This window comes from Botryllus schlosseri, chromosome 10 (genome assembly GCF_051294905.1).
Source record: "Botryllus schlosseri isolate E-star chromosome 10, Bs_hap1, whole genome shotgun sequence".
In the NCBI taxonomy this organism is placed as follows: domain Eukaryota; kingdom Metazoa; phylum Chordata; class Ascidiacea; order Stolidobranchia; family Styelidae; genus Botryllus; species Botryllus schlosseri.
In genome coordinates, this window is record NC_137245.1 from 13,805,137 (window position 1) to 13,828,524 (window position 23,388).

General features: G+C 40.9%; 1 protein-coding gene across 2 annotated transcripts in view; it reads left to right on the plus strand.

The window, feature by feature from the left end:
• Positions 1-13,731: 13,731 nt before the first annotated feature.
• LOC145448071 (uncharacterized) overlaps positions 13,732-23,388 on the plus strand; it is a 30,149-nt gene continuing 20,492 nt past the window's right edge. For both annotated transcript variants that reach the window (XM_080326397.1, XM_080326398.1), the window contains exons 1-2: positions 13,732-13,890; positions 21,790-21,960. In XM_080326397.1, coding sequence (XP_080182523.1) covers positions 13,816-13,890; positions 21,790-21,960 — 246 coding nt within the window. In that variant the 5' untranslated portion in view covers positions 13,732-13,815. The remainder of the gene's footprint in view (positions 13,891-21,789; positions 21,961-23,388) is intronic.

Here is a 23,388-nt window from a genome sequence, read left to right on the forward strand (position 1 = left end):
GGGTTTGGGTTGCAGCAGTTTCGGTTCTGGTAAGAGGTGAAAGTCCAGTCAGTCTTTTCGGGACTTTAGTATTGGAAATATTTCGTGATTTTATCGCGCTCGAGGACCACTCAATTATAATAAACCATATAATAATTGTATGTGGTATATTCAGGGTCAAATCAAGGTTGTTATAGCAACAATCGGGTACTTTCTCATACCCTGTGGTTCGAACCAGATGTACGCATCCCGAATCCACACTGCGATTGGCAATTTATACGGGGAAATTAATGGTATAGGCGCTATTGGATTTTGTTTTAGTGCTTTGTGTGACCAAGTAAGTCAACTGCGAATGGGATGCATATATCTGCCCACATTGAATTTAGTACTGAACCAAGTTATTAACTTTAATATGAATGTATTCCAAACAAAGCAACTCATTTTATATAACGTTCATGTGAGGTTGTGGACGCCAACAATAGATAGTATCATCCTTTATGATACGATGAAGAAATATTCTGACGATTTAATTTTGTAGCTCTCCAATACAAGTATATTTAGTAATTCCTTTCGTGCACAAAACATATTTTATGTACAAGGGGCTCTCACTCTCGAAAATGATATACAGTGCCTCCTTCTTCGATTTCCACACGCTGTGCGCTGCAGGATATAATACATAGTTCGAAACATTTTGTTGAAAATAGCCATAGCAAGCGTGACGGTAGTATTTTAACGGGAACTTGGCGATCTAAAAGTACGTGCAATTCATTTTACATGAATTAAAATAACCCACTGCATTTATGAAAACATATGTAGCAAACGTCGCCGCGTAGCGCGACCAAAAATTTCGAGATTTGACATGTTTTGTGGAATGTTCATTTGCTCTGAATACTCATTAAGGATATGTCCTACTACTGCATCATCTACTGCGAAGCCATTTTTCTTCAGCGCCCCCCAATATCGCCCCCTGAGCGCAACGCCCCCCATTTCGAATAACACAAACAAACATTGTTGCAAGCCAGCCTGCGGCAGACAAACAATAATTCTCTAGGCATTATTAACGGACTAATCTGGACATATTATGGTATGTGCAAGTTTCCGACCATAGGTAATCTATTAAAGTCATACTTGATTCAATGGAAAATTGTGATTTCGAAGCTTTAAAATATCGGTCGTGTGTCTATCAATAACGATGTTATGGAGGCAATATATATTATGGCGAAGTGGGAGCTCTTTTTGCTTATATGCTCCCCGTAATATATCGTAGTCGACATCCAATTCAGCAAAACGAAGGGGTTCAAAAGTACTAAACGCAGGTGACTTTAAAAAGACAGCGCAGGAAATATGAATACGAATGGAAGTATTGCAGTATTTGTGAATAGCATGCGACAAATTTCAGCTTATAACAATGCATATCCGTGACTAACTACTATCAAGATGGGCATAGAAATGGATGCAAATTCAATACTATATTCCATGATCATGACTGACGAGACATATTTCTGATCTGATAACGACCAGCGCTTGCCATGATCACTAGGCTTTTAAAGCGGCCGTTGAAGAAATTCTTAGTGCCATGATAGCGATTGAGCCATTCAAAATACGTGAAATACCCCTATAACTTTACACCCAACCAGAATACAAGCTAACATGAGCCTGATCCTGAAGGTGGTCAGTAATCAAGTACTTCTACTTTTTCGAAGGACTCATGTAGGTTATGCTTGATTGCAAGCGAGATAGTGTAATGGTTATGCGTCCGGCTTCTCGAGCGGTAGGTCGTGGGTTCGATCCCCGGCCGGGTCATACCAAAGACTCGAAAAATGGTATCCGCAGCTATCCTGTTAGGCGCTCAGCAATCACGGATAGCATGGAGGAGAAAAAAAAAACGGGGGCGCAGACTAAATGACCTCATGGGGCCGTATCGCAACTCCGTCGCCAAAGCATCTCGATGGTGCAGGCGAGAAAGAATATCATATCTCTCTCTCTCTCTCTGCAATGTAAACTTAAGGAATTATGTTTTTAGACTACATCCGCTTCTACCTGAACAGTGTTATGTCATCATCATCATCATCATTGGTTTATTAGCAATTTTATCAGTTCAATACACCACAAAAATGCGATACAATGAAAAGACAGGAAGATGTCGAAGCGACAAGGAGTAGTCTATGGAATCTGACACCCACCTTGGCCTAGGCGATGTAAAGAGGAGGCATAATGCACACTGAATGAAAGTAAAGAAGATAGTACAGAAAAAGAATGCGACAAGAAATAGGGCGGCATGTCATGGGAAGCGAGATCGATAGGTCCATGTACGAAACTACTTACCACCTTTTACACTTTGTACTTAAAAAAACTAGAAAATAGTTTTCCCGTCACTTCTATTTGCGAAATCTTGATAAGAACGGCGTGAAATGGCTATGTCAGGAACTGCTGTGCACATCTTCCGCAAGATGTCAGTACCTCGTCAGTATGTGTCACTACTCACTATCAGACATGGGGTAATCGCGATTAGTAATCGTAATCGATTACGACGATTACAGCATTTTGAAGTAATCGTAATCGCAATCGATTACATTCGAAAAAAATCCGAAGTAATCGTAATCGTAATCGACTACTTCCCATATTTAATCGATTTTTTTTGTGAAAGAACGATTACTTTTTGTTTGTACAAGGACTATGACATAAACTGAATATTCGTGAAAAAGAATGAGATAATATACCAGGTTAGCGGTAGCACAAACGTCTGTTTTCAAACGCCACTGACTCATTATTACGTCAGAAGTATTAGCTCCGCTCGTCATCGCGTAAGAAGCAGGGCTTTGGAGCAGCCGTAAATTTAAACTGCTCCAGCTCCGGCTCCGGAGCTCTCTTCTATCATACATTAGCTCCGGCTCCAGCTCCGGAGCCGCATTATAACCACTGCTCCGGCTCCAGCTCCGGCTCCGGCTCTGAAATTATCGAATGGTCCTGTCTATATCAGGGGTGGCCCGCAAATGTGGCCCACGAGAGGGTTTTGCGTGGCCCGCGAGGTAATGTCCTATTATATTATCGAAAATGAATTGCTCAGATTGTGAACTTGCAATGCCGACCAAAAATTACAATTCTGGCTGCGACACTTGGGATGTTGATGACTAAAATATCAGTTCCGACGCATTCGCAGATCCAGGGTCCAGTCACATTTTCTGTAAATCGTCGGACATTACAATAAACTAAAATAGTAGCGATATTTTTCTTCACGCTTCGCGTGTTTAATTGTCACACGATTTCTTGCTTGGTAGCCTACCCCCTACTGAAAATGAAAAAAATGCCTAATTTACCCGATTGCGTCTAACTGTATTCGCAATTACGGAAGAAAGTCTTTTCGCGTTTGCGCTCGCATAAAATCATCGACGGTGAAATGTAGGCACAAAATGATTGTCGCATATTATCGGAGACCTTCGATATCGATGTGTCCAGACGCCGAATAGTCGTGTCCTTGCAAACTGAGCCTAGCGGGTGGTATACAATAGACCCGCAATACTCACCTAGTTTATTTATAAACTTAGAAAATTTTACCTGCTTGGCGTGGCTAGTGGACCGCGCACTCTTTCGTCAATTGCATGTACCCCTTTAGCCGAAAAGGTTGGCCATTCCTGGTCTATATAGATTGCTAATCTAATAATAGGTTAGTTATCAATAGTTATCTAGAGTCCGTCAGCCGTCAGTAACATCCGATGTAGCAACAAAGACATATAGGTGCCGCCGTGCCGGCTTGTGACTTCATACTGAATACTTGTCAATTGTCGACAACATATCATAGTTGCACTAGAACGCAATTTACTCCATGCCATTGCTGTGCACAGCATTAAAATTCAGGCCTGGTGTTCAATTATGATAAATCAGCAGATGTGGTTGTTGCATATATAATAGCATCTTATGAAATAGGTCGGAGCCGGAGCTACTCCTCAAATAACGGGCTCCAGCTCCGGATCCGGCTCCGGCTAAATTTTATGTAGAGCTCCAGCTCCGGCTCCAGCTCCGGTGAAAATGCACGGCTCCGGGGCTCCGGCTCCGGGCTCCGGCTCCGGCTCCAAAGCCCTGGTAAGAAGTATCCACACATAGTAAACAGACATGCGATGGACATTCATTAGTAGTGTGATTGTAAGAGCAACCCCCGTGGTGTATATCAGGTTATCAATACACTAGAGAAGCCCCTACCTCGCAGCAGGATATTGATCACCACTCTGCGTATATAGTTTCAAATAGTAACTTATGTATTGATGTTTGGTTGTGCTTAGTTAATCGCAGTTTACCGTTGCTGCTTGGCGAGCAGGAGGCCTACGTACGCACGTGCACCTGACGAAGATTCGGAATTTTGTACTCGTCGAATAAAACATTGTAGTTTCCACAACGAAGCATTACAAATAAACAGCTGCTGATATATATCATAACCGAGCCGTGCTTAGCCGTTTCTCGTAATGGCAGCTCGCTGTATATGTATTAAGTTGGAGGCAGAATTTTTATGTTCACTATCTCTTATTCTCATATAACTACTTGAAACGGGCGTAAATCGTTATTTCACAGTTCATTACTCAGCATTTGGACCTGCCGCCATAACCATCCGCTTATATAGCTTGACATGTTAGCGTGAGTTTTAGCTAGAATCAGCAATTCAGCCAATTCAGCCACAACAGCAATTCGTCCCCCTGTCCAACCGTTGGTCAATTTTCAAAACATAATTTCGTCAATAATATTGGTAATTGCATTATAATAATATTCATTTATAACCTCTCTCAGCCCCGAGTGTCAGATTTACCTGTAGAGCTGGGGCACGTTATTCATAATCATAGCATCTGGTATGTTGTTATAATTACTTTATTGTATGTTGCTAATTCGTGACCTCCAGTCTGTTGTATAATCAAAAGATATTGTACTCGCCCAAACGTAGCAGACTAAAAGTTATCTCTCGTGAGACGCACACAAAAATTGTCATGACTTTATTCCTTTGTGGGTGCGCCGGGTGGCATTTGCATTTTGGGCCCAGATTGGAAGGACAGGAGTTATTAGTCACGCCCACCCAGCGCGACTATTGCCAATGGACGAATACCCTAAGTTTCGGCCATGGTATTTCTTTGGTATCACATCCCGTGGAATTGCGTGTTGGTCGAAACTGCATATGTCTTTTGGTGTGTTGTGGGATCGTGGCGCGGTAATAACCGGATCCGAAATGCCTGTTCACATAAAATAGCCCATGCATGTTTTTCTTGAGGGGAAGAGGTATGCATTTCAAACCCAGCTATCTACTGGAGCAGGGGTCACCAACCGTTTTGAAACGAAAAGCTACTTATTGTGTAGTGTGTAGGCCTACTGATTATTGCGACGACCGATGGGTTACCACTTAGTCCCGCCGTTTATCCGGGTTCAGTTGGATTTCTTCACTTAGAGTAAGACAATCAGAGCACTGGGCCGGGTTTCCGCCCCTTACCAAGAACATACAAGCTCACTCGCCGGGACTCACACCAGCTCCTCCGGGTTCAGTTGCGTTGCTGCAGTGCGCGCCGAAGCGCCAATCTCCGCGTCGAGACTCGGGAATATTAACTATAGATTCCCGTTGAGCCGCCGCGTGGGCGAAGACAAGCAATGCCCCGAGTGACTGCGATCGTATGTTCCTTGGGGTCGACCGACCCATGTTCAACTGCTGCTCATATGAAACCAGCTTCAACTTGCAAATCTCTTATTTGGATATTTGCTACAGCGACCGCGGGCGACTCATTTGGTCCGCGTTGGTGACCCCTGTACTAGAGACATTTGAATCGCAAAGCTCGAAGAACATTTTCAAAAATTAATTAAATTCTCGAAAATACTCTATAATTTATGTTGGTTTACGAAAAACTTTTGAGTCCCCTTCGAGCACGCTCCCCACCCTATTAAGGAATTTGGGATGCGGCAGGTAAAGACCTGGCAATAATGCAAATCGTTGGGTGCAATAAATCATCCACTATAAAGTTGGGCAATTGGTATATTATGACGTAATAAGCAAATGACGCATGATGTATGAAGAGAGTTGATATTAGAGGTCGACCGATTATCGGCTTGGCCGATTATCGGCGCCGATATTTGGAACTTTCTCGAATATCGGTATCGGCCAATCTAGGCCGATATCGCGACCGATATTTTATATCTAACTACGATCTACCTTTTCTGAACTGATCTGCAATTCTGTATCATGTTTTGATTTTCGGGTTATCCCAAATTTCAACGAATGTTCACAATTAAGCAATAAGTCTTTTCGATTTCAGTTTTCTCGTTTGTTGTTCACCTTTCTGTGGCATGAACAAGTGCCACCTTGCCTAATATATAATATTTTTGGCGAAATAGTTCTCTGCTCCATCCATATTAATATCGGCCTATGATATCGGTTATCGGCCTTGTGAGCGTCGAAATATCGGTATCGGTATCGGCCTGTAAAAATCAATATCGGTCGACCTCTAGTTGATATCTCATTAGGCCTTTTCATCGCAATCCTTGTATTGTCTACCAATACATCATTTAAGAAGCAAAACAAATGTAATCGTGAGTAATCGTGATTACTTTTCCAATGTAATCGTAATCGTAATCGACTACTTCCTGATTTTGCTGTAATCGTAATCGTAATCGTAATCGCGTGATTCCGAAGTAATCGTAATCGCAATCGATTACATTCATGAAGTAATCACCCCATGTCTGCTCACTATACGGCATAGGGCCTGGCGCGTCAAACTCAATTTGGGCAGCGCGCCCAATTCAGAGTTTTTGATCGTTTGCGGGCAGACCAGTCACACGATGCTAAACCTCATCAATGCATTCATTTATCAGTGAGATTCTTTTCATTAGTAATATCATACATAAACATGCATCATGTTGAATATTACGAATTATAGGGGTTCAATTCTATTTTAAATTCCACCAACACTTTTATTCGCAAACAATGGAAATTGTAAAATACATGATTGGCCGATTAAATGCAGTCATAAACCAATAAAACAGAAATCCATGGGACAGCATCTTTCGTTGCAGGCATTGTTTTTACTATTAAAACGGCCATCAACATCTTCAACTAAACCTATCCTTGTGCTAAAAGAAGGAAATTGCGATGCATATTATTATGACTGACAACGCGAATATAAAGTAACCGAATTCAACGTTCAATAGTTTGATAATGTGAATACGCGCGTCAAATTGATATCCGCTCCGATGCTCAGATCTAAATAGTAACCTGAACGGGATATATTGATCACGAATATGATCCGTATTTTATTCTCACAGATCCATGTACCATTTGGTCGTCTTTACGGTGAAGTTGTTAAATTCTGGTCATATTTTCCCATGGTTCGTTGAGTACAAGGGTATATTACAGCCAAACTGTATTTGGGCGTGGACGTAAATATACTTTACGGCCAAATTGTTTGGCAATACAGAACACAGATTATACACCGAATCAGTCAAGCATTTAGTGAAATTGAAATTGAAAAGCACCACAAGTTTGCGATATAATGAAAAGAAAGGAGGTGGGACAAAACAACTTTACAACCGTCAATTCGAGCGGATATATCACTAATTTTAGGGTACACTGTAGTGTACTACTGTACATGCACTCATGCTCATTCAGTTATTTTTATGATATTCATAATTAAATGCTGCTACTTATAGAAATAAGCAATAAGTATACGAAATGATAATTCCATTCATGACATAGCTGGAAGGATAGAATTTAACCGTATTCCAAGACCATTCAGCAGTGGGCTTGGGCCGAAGGCTTTGTGTGACATGGCAGCCCTGCTCTGTAATCGCGACTATAGGAGCACTGGAGCAGTCATTGTTACAAAGGTTTCTAGCGACCTCATAATCTCGAACTTTATGGGTCGTTGAACAACATAGTTCTAAAATTTGGATTGCAATCACCTAAAGAGGAACTCAATATGACAGATTTAGAGTAAGTTTATTCAAGTTCAGAGAAGGACTAAACATTTGATTTAACATAATTTAAGCACCACAGAGGAAGTATATCGAGAACCTGTCAACTATAAAAGGCTGCCTACTCGTATTGTCATTGAACCTGCAATCATAAGGTCATGAATGCGGATTGCAGTATACACCAACTGCGCAAGGTGTCTAGGGTTAGGCCTACAAGGCGTTGACATCGGAAAATCTTTCGGTGATTCATCAAAAAAAAACTTTCAGTGAGTCGTGAATAGTCTTTTTTTAATTTCCATCGACGACAATTTCATTTTCATAAGGTATTGTTTAAGCAGTGGTTCCCAAACTTTTTCGGTGTGAGGGCCAAATTTAGAATTTCAGAGTACGAATACTACGGCTATGAAACGGATCCAAAATGTCATCATGGCTATTTCGGAGTAGTTTTATTGCCCTGGCGAGATTTCAAAACTGTACACTGTTTACCGCAACTTATCTGCTGCATTGGGTGTCCGTTGAGTGAATCAGCTTTTCTCGCATAAACGCGCGAAGCGCGAGAAGTTTCTTTAGTTTCATGACTGAATCGGTCAATATGATCGGGAATTGCATGTATTGCTATCAATGTTCATCCTGTCTCTGTTCACGTAATCTGATTTACCAGTAAAGCGGAGTGAGGTGTGTTTGAAAAGGTATAGGCTCCCTCAATAGTAATTAAACATCTCCGGGGGTATAGCCGTTGGCAGGAACGTAAGAGGACTTCGTCAGGACCCCGGGCTCCCATAGGGTGATAGACTGACCCCGCATCACGTTGTTCGCTTTTGCCACGAAATTAAAGTTGTACTGTTTAGTGAGACAGCGTGACGCACGAATATTTCGATAATTCATGATAAAATCGGTGAATAAGATCGGGAATTGCATGGTTGTCCTCTTTGCCCACGCAATCAGATTTACCGGTAGAGCTGAGTGTCTTTGAAACTGCAGACCGCGTAAAATTAAACATCTTCGGGCGGGCGGACCCCTAGGTATGACTTCTTTACATTATGTTATTCGTGACCTCCTGTCTGCTATATCAAAAAATGTGAAATTGTCAAAACCTACTAAACTGAAAGATCACACGATTTCAGATAGGTATTTCTTCCCTGGCATATAATTTTCTTTCCTGCGGGATGGTATTTGTCTTGTGAGGTTTAGCTTGCCAAGACAAGAACATTCGACGCCAGTCATTTAGGCACCTATATGGACAATCAAACCTATATGTATTTTGTATATATAGCGAAGTTTTTGGTATTTCGAAGTTTTTGGTCAGCATAAAAGCAGTCCTTTACGGACCAATGCTTTCTCGCTGCCGATCGTTCTGACACACTTCTTGGAGTCACATGTTACTTGGCCTAAAACTTTATATGTCTTGGTGCGTTGTGGTGCGGTCATGGCCAAGCTGACATGCCCATTTCTATAAATCTTGCGTATTTTTTCTTGGGGAAGAGTACCGAATAAGCAAGATATGTGGCGAATTGAAATCGCGCACAGCGTGAAAATTTTTTGAATAAGTTGCACAAATTTTCAAAAAATGCTCTATAATTTATGCTAATTCACGAAATAATTTTGGGCCCCCTTCGAGCTCGGCACCCCTTAATTGGGGGGTTTGGGGTGCGGCAGTTACGGCCCTGACTATAGGACTACCAATTATGCTGCTTTTAGCCGGCTAAGCAGTATGCATCTCGGCGTATTCAACCATGAGTCACGTGTTGCACATCTAGTTATCACGGGGCTACCATACGTCCTCTTTTAAGATGATTTGTCCTCTTTTTTGATTTTATTTTAAAGTGTCCTCGGAGGACGCCTAAATGTCTTCTTTTTTGAGATTTTGTCTACTTTTTTGAGGATTTTGGTAACATATAGGGCCAAGTTCGACTGATATACATTAAGTCAGCACTGTAGGAGCGCTACGGCGGCTATTTCGGGAGCTAGACCGGAAAGTTGACATTGTTTTTCAGTCAACCACCTGTTAATGTGAAAGAAAAACTGTATTTTCCGGGAGTTGAGCCTTTTTTCTATTTTAGTCAAGCGACCACGAAGTGGGAGAAATTTATCATTTTTTCAGGATTTTCCTTCGGTTTTCAAAGTTATCAATACCTATTTATATCTTTAGCTCTATAGCTACTGCTCGTTCAACTGGAAAGTTAGGGCACATTGCATTGAAACAGCAGTGACGTAACGTTAGCAGTCCATACTCACAACTTTCCTGCAATTTTATAATTAAAAACTACAGAGGCCAAGCCAAGCAAGAGTATTTTATAAATATATTTTTTTGTCATAAATCGATTTCCTAATATATTTTTGGGGCCGCAAGAAGGCTATTTGGGGGCCGCGCTTGGGAATCACTGGTTTAAGGGGTGTGGGCATGTGTGCAAACAGTTCATTGTGCACGCTTTGTGATATCCCTCAAAAACTATGTCCTCTATCGTAAATGACACTCCGTAGGACCTGTAGGTGTGCTGGTACCTGACATGAGGAATATCTTTTCCATTCAGGCAATAGCACAAAAGAGGTTAACGAAAATTGAAATTGGAATGCTCTCATCATCTCACAGGGATATATTTTTATCGCTGCCAAGAATGTTGTTGTGGTAAATCGCAAACAAAATAACATTTTTGAACTCACGATGACGGACGAATATGTTTATTTTGAGTATAGGGTGAGATATATTTAACAGCTCATTTCATCAACACCAAAGGCGTCCATGTCATAATTGTTGCGACGCTTTGCTAAATTTGAAGGGCATCAGACAGTAAGCACCAGAAATATTAGACTATAGTCTACACTACAGCTTGCCACGGCGATTAGTTATTGAGGCTGAATGAAGCTCCTGGTTCTTGCGCATTTAGTACATAGCGGGGATGTGCCGTAAAGTTATAAGATACAGTTATCAGGAAAATCGATTGTTCTGTATATAACAAGTCACGTTAGTCGTCTCAGTAACGCCAGGAACAGAATGACTTCTCTGGCACTGCGACGCCAGTTCCAGACCAAGTCCGCACGCCGTATTCTCAGTTTGGAAATGCAGCTCATTTCACGTCCCGCTACTGCAAACAGCCACAAAGAATAATATCTAGTTTGCGGTGGTGATGCTGCAACCAATGTGTTAGCAAACGACGAGAGATCATGTATTTTGGGGGGCGTGAGATGACTAAGAAATGAATGATTGACTATTCCTTCGGCAGAGAGGTGAATATTGAGTCGTTGAAATTACTTGACAGACAGACAGATTCCTCGCTTCGACCATAAAGCCATACGGACAATAACGGAGTGAAATGTAAAATAGTACCTAATACGATCAAGCCTGCACCTAACGGACTGATTGGAGCAACCACGAGAACACAGCAATCCGCATTTTTGTGAATCACTGCGCTGCTGTAAATGAAGGCAAAGTCAATTTATCCATGGGCCTCCTAGTTTTTCATTGATAGCTATAATTATAATTCTTGGATTATGCTTGATTGGTAGATAACTTGAGAATTATCAACGAAAAACTCAAATAACTCCGCTTCTACAAGTCGGAATTGATATAAATTTGATTTGCATCGTCTGTGAAGACAACTCAACAATTTTGTGAGGTTTACAAAAAAAAAATTGAAATCTCATTTTTATTTTTCCTAATAAATTAAAAATTTAAATTGGCTCTGTGGCGACTTATACTTGTTAGAATTGAATCAAATTTGGTGTACAGCATTTTTTAGGGTAACCCTACAATTTAATTAGTGAATGGCTGGAATATGAAAAAAAAAGTCATTTTTGAACAACCCTAGTCTTCATGTGACTGTGAAGTGACGTGAATTTATGAGGATAGCAATTACATTATCCATCTGATTTATTACGGACATTCATAAGTTTTTTGGAATCGATTTTTTCACCATAGTTATATATTACAGTAGAGTTGGATCTAATGATGAATTCGTGTTGTTTGTGGTATTCATGGTTTTTGTTGACTACAATGACCATTGGTCATTTATACCAGGCCGATTTTCTTTATTCTGATTCCGGAGCTGCCGACTTGTTGTAGCACGACCCACTTCTAGGCTTTTTTAAAGCACAGTACAAGCGGATAAGATGGCGAGGATGAGCCTAGATAAACCTCCAACACTTGGGTAGGAATTCTGGAGTCGACCTCGGCCGGACTCGAACCTGCAACCCATTGGTGTTGCAGCTGCGGATTATACCACTACGCTATCTCGCCATACCACTACGCTATCTCGCCATCCCACAAACCATCGAGGCGTACTGAAAACGGACTGTGCCCTGATTATCATGTCTAGTACACCTATGGGCCCAATTGATCATAGACACAGATTGAAGACAAGTTAAAGTTTAATGTAATTTAGACCAGTGATTCTCAACCGCCGGTCCGTGGCCAGTTTCCTGCCGGTGCGCCAAATCACCAGAATATTATTTGTCAATTCCAAAATACAATCATTTGGAAGCTTGTCTATTATTTGCATAAATAAAATATGATGTTTTAAAGTGATTGAGAAGTTTGGAACGTATTTTCCTGCATTGTGTCGCAATCGACAGTTCATGCTCTACTTTGGGCGGACGTCGCAATGGTGCGAGTGTTGTACGAAACTGTTTGAAGTAGCCTACAACTCGTTTCAGGCAATTTACATGTGAAAAGTACATAGGTCTGAAACATACTTTGTATAATTCGGATAGTGCAATTAAGCGACACTCGGCAGTATAACAGAGGTTGTATCGAACAGCAAAGTCAAATTTATTTCAAAGGATGTCGAACAATCACAATTGAATTAATAGTATTAACCAGAACTTAGCGAGCTTCGCCTTGCAGAAACTTCAATAGAACCACTTATAAATATGTAATGTACAAAAGGCAGTAGTAAATGAAGCTTCCAATATATTACATTTGATTTTCACATATTTGTCGTAATTAAATTATGGGTAAATTTTGATTTTTGAAGTTCTACCGGCCCGCGAAGTTAAAAGGATGAGAACCACTGATTCAAACCATATACTACGACATCGATTCGATGCCACGAAAAATCGAAGTCAGCAGCTTCAACTTTGTTGTTATGTCAGATTAAATTTCGACATTGATAACTTCCTACTGACAGGAAGAAATAGTCAAGACGTTGATCTATTGATGTCTATAACCGAATTGATTTACGATATTTGTTTCCGATAAGATTCATAAGGTATTATTATATTGATAATTAACACCAAACGTGACATGAAACCTATCTAGGAGCTGGTCAACTAGAATTCTGGATCGTGAAGCGTTGATGAATTCGTAATTAGGACCTTCTACAAGTGTGCAGCGCAATCATCGGAGGCTGTGAAATAGAAGGCATGAACTAAGACTTAACTGCCGCGTCATTGATATAAGTTGACAGCCCGCAATCAATTAGCTTAACGGTGTTTGTAGTACCCATCATTTTATTGCTTTCGATGATTTAGTACAGGTGACGCAAGCCTCGGCTGACCGGTGATGTTTTTGCCAGGCAATCAAGCGTTCTGCCGGCGAGAGATTTCATTGTTGAGTTTGAATGCTTGCTCGAGATAGCTTAGCTGAGGTATTCGCGGGTTCTTCTGACTTATCGCCTCTTTGTGCGGCTCGTAACAAATATGAATCGCTGCCAAGGACTTTGACTCTGTAGTTCAGCCAGTGACTAGCCTGTGCTTAACCAGACGCAAAATTAATAGCCTATGATAAATTATTTCGTGCTAAATTCATATGCCAGCATGGTTGGCGGCTCCATCGAGAGCGTCTCGGTACGACTGTTCGTTGTTCGGGTTTATACCGCGTATACCGCTCGGCGTTGTTTTAATGTTTAGATATAAATGCATCGTAGAAGCACTGGAATCTAACAGGCTTTCTTACCAGCATAGCTAAAAATGTTGTCGAGGCTGAGCTATCCCGTGCTGCTGAGTCTATGGATGCTAACGTGCGGCGGAATATGTAAGACTATGGTAGGTAGCGAAGCTTTTGATGAATGTCTGAATATTTGGTTGTACCTGCGTGTGCACCGGTATGCAATATGCAATAATGGTTTCAAAAACTTGTTGATCTTGAGTTTACAGTTGTTAATACTTTATCATCTCACAAGCACCACAATTATTCTAGGATTCTATCATTTATTCTATGAATTATTCTGTTATTCAGTGAACATGTACGTATGAACAGACATTATGACCCCGACCGATAGCTGCGATATGTGCAGTTGAATCCTAACGGCTATTTAACAACGATTTATCAGGCATGCAATTGCGGCTTTTTCAAATCATTCCGTTGTCTATTAGCGAACGTAATTTATTGTTCGAAGATCTACGTGCGATTAATGATAGCAATCCGCGAGGAATCGGGATTTCGAAACGTTTTGCCGGTGAAATGCTGTTTTATATTACAACGAAAGATCTATCATTGTTGCTTGTTATGTGCAAATGATGATATTACGGTAAATTATTTTTGGTGATCTTATGTTTCGCCTTCGCTGTCACCTTTCGGAAATTCCTCCACACTTGAGTATTGACACTGTAAAGAAAAGCTGAAACAGTTTAGCAAATAGGAGATTAATGGGATAGGTTTTGCGACCCACGGGTAACTTGACGCTAGTGGTTGTGCACAGCGGTTCATTGAAACTAAATGCTCCAGTCGTAATCGTGACATTAGCAAGATTTTGATGCAAACCATGCCAAAATCGAGGTAAACTCGGCTTACTGTAATTGTTGTTTGAAATGCGAAGAAATGCATCATTTTCCCAGTTTAGCACAAATAACAGAACGGTTTTACACAGTTGCCGTCGCACTGATCCATGCTTAATATATATATGTATCAGAAAAAATGGTAAATGTACGAAATATCATATCTTATAATTTTCGTTCACGATATTATCATTACTGCAGCACCTTCGTATTGTCTATGTCATTTATGTATGCTTTTAGGTTAAGGAGAATTAACACTTGAGACCAGATAATCACCTCCTTGAAAACACTTCAGCCGACAGGTCTATCATGACTTCGAGGTCGGCATGGAATTTGAGGAAATTATAGGCTTGCGCCTGTTACGAAATCTTGTAACATTAGGTTTATGTTATCAGTAAGCTCGCGATCTTATCCTTAGAAAGCTATATTTTATTATGCTATTTACACCGTTGTTTGACGCTTGTGGTATTAAGTACACCAAACAAAAGTTTCAGGGATATTTGAGAATATTGTCGGATATCGACACACCAGATGGCTAGAATGTCTTTTTCCGAACCCGAACCTTGCGTCTAAGTCTATCAGGAGAACTCAATTAACCTGGCCATGCGACGCCTCTTTCTTGCACATAATAAATCGGCAATTTTGTTTGTCTAGACTTGCGATATGACATCGCATGACTTGAGATGGTCGCACTTATTTGCCTTCGACACCAATTAACTATATCGTTATCTTTTCACATTGCATATCGCGCTGGATTCGAAGTACATTTACAACTAATCCTAATAGCTATTGCATGGCTGAGTAGCAGACCGTTACGTACGGGACTTTCGTGGAGAAATTTAGGATTAATTGAAATACAGGGCTTGGTAGGTTGCTCATCCCAGCGGTATTCAATCTCCGATTCGTTTGTTCAATACATTTTCTCACAAGTCGACATTTGACACCTCATAAACATTCTGCAATTTAATCATGTCCAGCTCGCCGCAGCGAATACCAATGCCCTCTTGGGACTGCATGCGTAGACATTACGCAGTGGTTATGATTTGTAGTTGTCATCGGCTGGAATGCGCTCGCAATAACAGCATCAAATGGTAGAGAGAAAGTACGGATCGGTAGAATTTCTAATCGTTAGCCACTAATGTCGTTCACGCAGAAGTAGCCCAGCGAATCGTTCGATTTCAAAAGAGCAGCATATACACACGTTCTCATTGCCAATGATCCAAGACGTAGTGCGTCGGTGTTAGAACACTTCATCCCGAAACAATAGTTCACGTTCGTGACTGCGTATGTCGCGGGAAAGCACCCCATAAAATATGGCGTGGGGACACGCCTATGTCTCATCAGCCCGTTCACTGATGGACTACAATTCGTACCATTCGAACGATTGCAAGTCGTAAATGTAACGGAAACAAATATTCAAAATATTCTTGAATGTAACGGACACGCTATGAAAGCAGGGTTGCGGCATGCGGGTATGTCTCGAAACAGGGGTTTTCCTTTTTGATTCGAATATGAAAATGTCGACTATAGTGTTACATTCCTGTTGTGGCGCTAATGTCATATTCCCCTGAACTTTGTTACTGTGTGGAGAATTGCCATGCTACATGCAACCATCGTTGAATATCTACAATTTTACATTATACAAGCGTTATGGCATCACATTGGCGGGGGGGGGGGGGTGGGTGGAATAGACCGCTTCGCAGACATCAAATAATAGCACCGTCTTTGACGTAGACATTGGGGCGAAATTCACTCCAAATTATCAACGCCCCTAGCAAATTTTCATCCACCCCGCCCTAATTTGCACCCTAGCTGTATATAGTACATTGCTGACTTCTGGCGTGGTATAAAAGTGGTTGAGTCATTGAGTGAAATGGGTGATTTGTGGGCGTTTTGATCTCAATATCTGAAACGCCGAATGCCGCATACTCCTTTGAAGTGACTTGTAGAATTATGTTCTCATTTTGCCGATTGCGAGTGGTATAGGCTGTGAGGGAGGAATTCATTCTAAATTTGACAATCCATCGCATATGGTAGTCATTTAGGCATTGGACTTGGGCGATGTGCGACGTGCGTCCGTGTCCACTGTTCGTCACAAAATAAAACTAATTGCATCTATTGAATATTCGTTTCCGCGATAATTTGTACCCGCGCAATAGAATCTTAGGCTACAATTCGCCACGCCCTTCCGACCTAAAAGGGTAATATAAACTAATTTTGATGAATAACTGTCGCTTCCTCGACGAGGTGTTATCATCGTATTCAGTCACGATACGTCTCAGCTTACTCGGTTCTCGCACGAAGCATGGGGTACCGCAAGTTTCTCTTCGGCGTCCTATGCCGTTATCTGTAACACCGTGGTAAGTGGTCGGAGTCAACCCAAATATGTATTGCCTTGAACGATAAGGGCACTGAAATTGCGGCACGATAATTATATCGTGTACGTTATACCAGGGGCGGGCAACATCTCCAGTCGGCGGGCCGGATATAGGAAAATGAAGTACTTGGCAAGTCGGTTTATGAACGTAATATAGGCTACTTCAATAGCTCTGAAGTCAGTAAGATCTGCTGTCGATCAAAGTTGTCGACAAGTTCTCTGAAATCTGGTTGCATGTCGGACGTAGAAACCCTTGGTAAAGACTTCACGTGAGCATCAGTTATAGATTGGAACGCAGCTTTGTCTGTTCATTCTCATGGTCGAAAATGTTTGCTCGCAAATATATGTAGACTCGAACGGAACAAGTAGTTTAATTACCATCTTTCTCCAGCCGAGAGCCACATGATCCGGTAAGACCGGAAATTCTCTGGGGGCCGCTCAAACCGCCTTCGCGCACCGTATGTTGCCCGTCCCTGCGTTATACCGTGCCCGGGGCCTTGCGATATTTTATAATGCTTAGTACGGCATGAAAGAAATTGCGTGTCACGCATGCTGATCAGTCTTATCGAACCATACACCATACCGTCTTCTACCAATTCCCCGACAACAGTGCATTTTGCAGGCAATCGTAGCTCTTATTACGGCGAATTTGCAGCACGTTTGCTGCGTTTCGCTTCGAAATATCTCGAATCTACCTATTAGGAAGAATTGTTTTGTTTGTAATACAATCACAACAAACACGGACGCCGTCGGGTCCTACACGGCGCACTATAGGTACCTGGCTATGGCTCGTAGTCAGTTACAAAAAGAAGCCTCCTAATGCTTATGATATTCCTAAAAAGTACTTCTCGATATCTTTGTGTCAACATCGGTACTACGTGTTTACTCAGAAAGTGTACAGATCCCGAAGAGCTGTTATCCCACAGTTCAAGGGACAGATAGATTTTCCGACACTGTTACGTATACGGTAACCTTAAAATATCTACTCATATTTAACAAATTCTACAACTATATGTTAAATGCAAGCGGTAATTTCTACGAATTCAAGCTCAGGGCTCTCGTCCGAATCAGATTCGCACAATATCGCGCGAAGTGAAGACCTCTGAGCAGTACGCATGTCTCTCGACGCGTTTACTTGAACCAGCCTCCGCAATACCGGCAAACAATCCACGCCTTCTGAAAGACCATTATGTCACGTCCCATTACCGATTACTTCTGACGGAATTTCTCCCGTAAACTAAGTAACCACGCCGTTGACTCGGCTCCACTGCTACATTGACGTGAGGAAATGTACTACAAACACCGAATGTCAAAGCACAGTAGCTCTGCAAACTTTTCGGATGGTGTACACAATACAATAAACTGAAATTTTACGTGGAGCGAGAATGCACACGATCAATCACGTCACAATTAAATATTATGACGCTTCGGCTGTTCTGTATTCAATGAAGGTCTGCAAGAGGATTTTCGCTCCTCAAAACTTGAAACGATTGTTTAAAATTTTAGATTGTACTTGGAAACGTCATTCCAAAACCCAGATGACTCCAACTTGGTTATTCGAAAATGTCTATTGTATTTTGGGAACTCCCAACTCTAGATGAGGCCGCTGAACTATTACTTTCAGCAAATTAAATGACTTAACCAGACGACCAGCTGCAAAAAAGTGATTGTAGTCATTCTATTCTAGACATGTTCACGTCTAAACGGCTCTCTTGTTTAAATCGCGACTGTCTTCAATATCAGTCCACCATTCCCCCTCGAACAACCCATTTTAGATTCGGAGGTGAGAGTCAGCGTACAAGTCATGAATATAAGTTGACAATATGTTGAACTATTGCAGTTTCTACTCCATATGGTCTGCTTGGTATGATTCTGATCAATTTTAACTTTTGTCACGGAACTGCATATTTGTCGATCCAAAATGAAGACGACCGATGGAATCGTTCCATTCGACACCGTACATCATCTTGCGTTGACTTCCTTGTCTAATCATTAAATGTTGCACTTGCGAGTCCAATCTATCATCGAGGACTCGTGCTTATTGGAAGATTACTTAATATGTATTTGCCGAATATGCTTAGACCGATATCAGCGCATCGTATGATGATAACGATGACTGATGTCTTGTATGAATATCGATCGCCGTTTGCTTTCCACCGCGGAATTAGGACCTGAAGGAAAGCGATGTCGAGGATATGTTTTAGCTGTACTTCGCGCGGTACCACGGTGTCATGATGTTATGCAAACAGTGTTCGATTTCTAGATTTCAAAGCACGTTATCATCGGTGGTTCACCCTGATACTACATGTTTAATACTTTATTATTATTTTTATTAATATTAATACGATTGTTAAAAACAAAAGAATGAAATATAGTGACGCGTTTTTCAATGAAGTCTTTTTCCGTTACAACAGCGTATACTATACATATTCTAAACCCGCGGAAGGCAATTATTATTATACCGTTTGCACCACAATCTGGAAAATTCATATTTAAAATATGTTGCACTATTCATATGTACATTGAACATATGTTATGTATGCTATGTAATGATGAATGCCGAATGTCTGCGTGACAGTCGAAAGGCGAAATTTATTCACTGGAAATTCGTACTTTAGGCGTCTCAGTTGACAGATATCGCATGCGCTTGATCGTACTGTGAAACAGAGACGTGGACTGCAATGCGTGGGGTCGAGATTGTCGCGGATTCAGCGGATTTGATAGGCTAGACGCGTAGCTTTGCTGATCCCTTGTGTATTTTGTGACAGAGGGCCTGATAAAACTCCAATGCGGATCGGAATAAGCCCACGAGCTGTTCTTTTGGTATGGCTTTGCAAAAGGAGTTCGAATAAAACACAAACAGACTAGTGACTAATGATTATATGCATTTTGCTATTATCGTAAACAACGTGTCTCTTGGCAGTTGATTAGCAATCAATGATTACACAATGTTTCTGATTAATTGGGACTTAGCCGGTAATTGTCTCACAATAAATGGGAGTGCGGCATTGTCTTTGATCAATACAAATCAGGAACAGGATGTTTGCAGATAAGTTCAAAGTCAACTCCACGAGCGCAGTTCAAAGACATTGCGTTTTATTGGGAAGCCGCCAAAAGCTTCTTTGTTTGCTATTTCCAGCAGTCTTCCGCGCAAGTGTACTTGTACTGTACATGACACCGACCTATATCTTTACACAATCTGTACTGAACCTGGGCTTGGTCAATAAAACCATAGTCTGTATCAACTAAACGGGAAACGTTCCTACTATTTGACGCCTATTTATTTATGTACAGTTGTACATTGTATAGTGTGTACACTGTACCATTGTACATAGCCTACGTATCCCGTATGCGTAGTCCAGATGCAAAATGAAAGTAATATTCGAAATCAGTCACGCTAAAGCTGAATATGACGCATAAATACACAAAACATACAAAACTAATGTGAGTTGTGCAAGTTAGGGAGAAACTGCCATATTCTGCTGAACTTGGATTGGACTGCTTGAATGAATGATTATTACAACTTTAGCTTTACTGTTTTCATATAGTATCATTCAGACGTTGTTGCCATTGCCATTGCTACATTACGATAAACGCGGTCTCTGATTTTAATTGTGATTAAAATTGATATTGTTGTAGATAAATCCTCGATTTGCATTACTAGACACATCCAATTAGCACCTGTGTTAATAAGTCATTACGGATCGTAACTGGCGCTTCAGAAGGCCACTAATTCGGCGGGAAACAAGCTCGTAGTGGCCCGAAATAAATTAAGCAACACAAAGCAAATAGACTATGCAGTATTTTCTCGACGATTTATTCAACTTGAAAATATTCTTTGCGCTTCACGCATTTCAGTGTCGCTACTTTTTCGATTTTCATATATGTACCTAGGGTTGTCTTCAAAACAAAAATCAATTCAAAACAAACAAGTTTAAAACAAGGCTGCCAACCTCTGTCATACGGACCAAAAATACCTTTAACCAGGACTGCATCGTCATGCAGCATTTTAACGGTCGGCGCTCATCATCAGCAGAGCATTAATTCCGTACCAATGATCTGTATCTTCGTATACTATAGCTGTTGAACCCAGTATTTCGAGGGTTCCAACCAACCCATTTCGTATACGTCTGCTATACCGGGTGGTAATAGTAGTCCGTAGGCTCATACATCATGCTTTTGGAAAGTATTTACATAATTGTGGCATAGTTAGCCTATACAACTTGGCGAATTTTTTTAAAGGCCTGTGTTTAAAACACCGCTTATATTAAAACATGTTTTAAACAACCATTTGTTTTAAGTGCAACCCTAAGTGTACTCCTCCACACAATACAGAAAATACTCATAATTTAGACACACCAGCAGTAGGGCTCTTCAAAAATGACTTTTTTTCTCAAATCGTACTGGCTATACTTGATAAAATTGTTAGGTTACCTAATTTAAGCCTACACACAAAATTTGGTTCAATTCCAGCTAGTAACCGCTTTGCTACAGGAGAAGAAAGTTTCTATTTATTAAAAATTTGACCAGTGGAAGCGGAGTTATTGCCGTCGAAAAATTTGGATTCGAATAAAATAGTATTTACGGTTTTATAGTATTCTTTGTTTATTCATTATAGTTGTGCTCACCGTAAATACTATTTTATTCAAATCCAAATTTTTCGACGGCAATAACGGTGCAATGTTCAGATGTTCACGCTGGTGACGCGCACTCGTGTGTCGCATTGGTACATTGTGTACGAATGAAAAAATGGAACCTCTGATTCTATCAAACACCACATTTTATTGCAGGTAGAAACCCTTTCTTCCGGATCGGACTGCAGGTGCAAGTGTATTATAAACGCGAAAGAGGGACATGTCTGCCGCGACGGTTCGCGGGCTACAGTTTACGTCGTAGAGACCATACCCGTCGGATCCGACTGCAGATGCTCGTGTAACACGCCGCCGCCCGCTCCCTGCGAAGTGAGTCTTAACGCGGGTGTTTGTTGTGGTCTTACCGGCGCGGGACTCGCCGAAACGGAATAAACGCGATTATTCGGCTTAAGTGAGTCACGTCAGGATCGGTGGAGGTGGCTATTTGGAGAATGATAGGGTCTCTATAGAAATCCAACGACAATCTGTTATTAAACATAAACAAATGTAACTTCTGAAGCTCCGTTTCGTACAATCGATATTCGTTTTACCAAAAACAATCGTCATCGTATCACTAACCACTAATATCGAAATTACCGCACTCGAGGGGCACAATATCGAAATTAAAAATTGTTCACTCCGCTATCATTCGACTCGAGGTTCTAACTAAGCACCCCGATCGAAATCGGTGTCGGTTGAAATATCGGCATTGGCCAGGCGAGGTTATAGGCTTCTTTATTTCGTTAAATTCAAGTTTTGCACAAACATTCCAGACAGACAATGCTAGCGATAGGACTGCATTCGATAAGTGCGGTCTTAAAGTCAGCTGAAGTCATGTATAACAAATAACTGTCGGGCTGCAACAGTTTAACAAAACCGCAGAGAAAGATATAATAAAATGCAGAACAGTAGCAATAACAACGAAAAACAGCACCGATAGAGAGCAGTAAATAAATAAACACATTATACATATTAGCAAATTCAAGATACCATGAACTTATACTTATATTTTCGACCAAATGACGCGAATGAAACTTCATAATTATTGGGAATTATTCAATTCTGTTCGGTTTATTTATATAGACCCGTAGGGGTCTGCAGCTCTTGAGGTAAATGCGGAGAAGTTGTATTTCTTTAACTAAAGTATATATGCCTGTTGGACTTGAAATACTAATTTCTTCCCCATGTGAAGTTTAATTGTAAATAGATGAAGTTTATAGGGATATAATTTACCAATCATTGTCGGTAATTTGAAGTTCTATGTAGTCACAATATGTCACAATTCTATATCGACGAAGATATCGATTTATCGGCCAAAATATGCTACATCTGTATCGGATAAATATTATGATATGAGCCTGGATCCATGTTGAAACCACTTCCGTTCTTCCGTGTCTCTAGGCTCTTGACATGATAGAAATTTTGGCGCTTCTACACGGGACGATATGTCATCAAACAAGCTCAGCTGATACCCGACTAAAACCGATCTCTATCGGTCCCTGGTGCAAGCCTGTTTTAACTAATTATTTGTTTTACCGTTCAAGTGATCCTTTTATTGTGTAGTAACATGTCTTCTTCCTGTCGTTAGTTTGGTGACTCGTGTTAGAGTGGAATAAATGGTATTTGAATCAAGAATGATGTTTGAAGGATACATCTGTTCGATGATTGCGCGCTATTGTAACTTATTCCAATCAGATGAATTAGATGGGTGCGTAATTTGCGTATATAATTATAATACGTGCCGCTTGGTGACGTTGT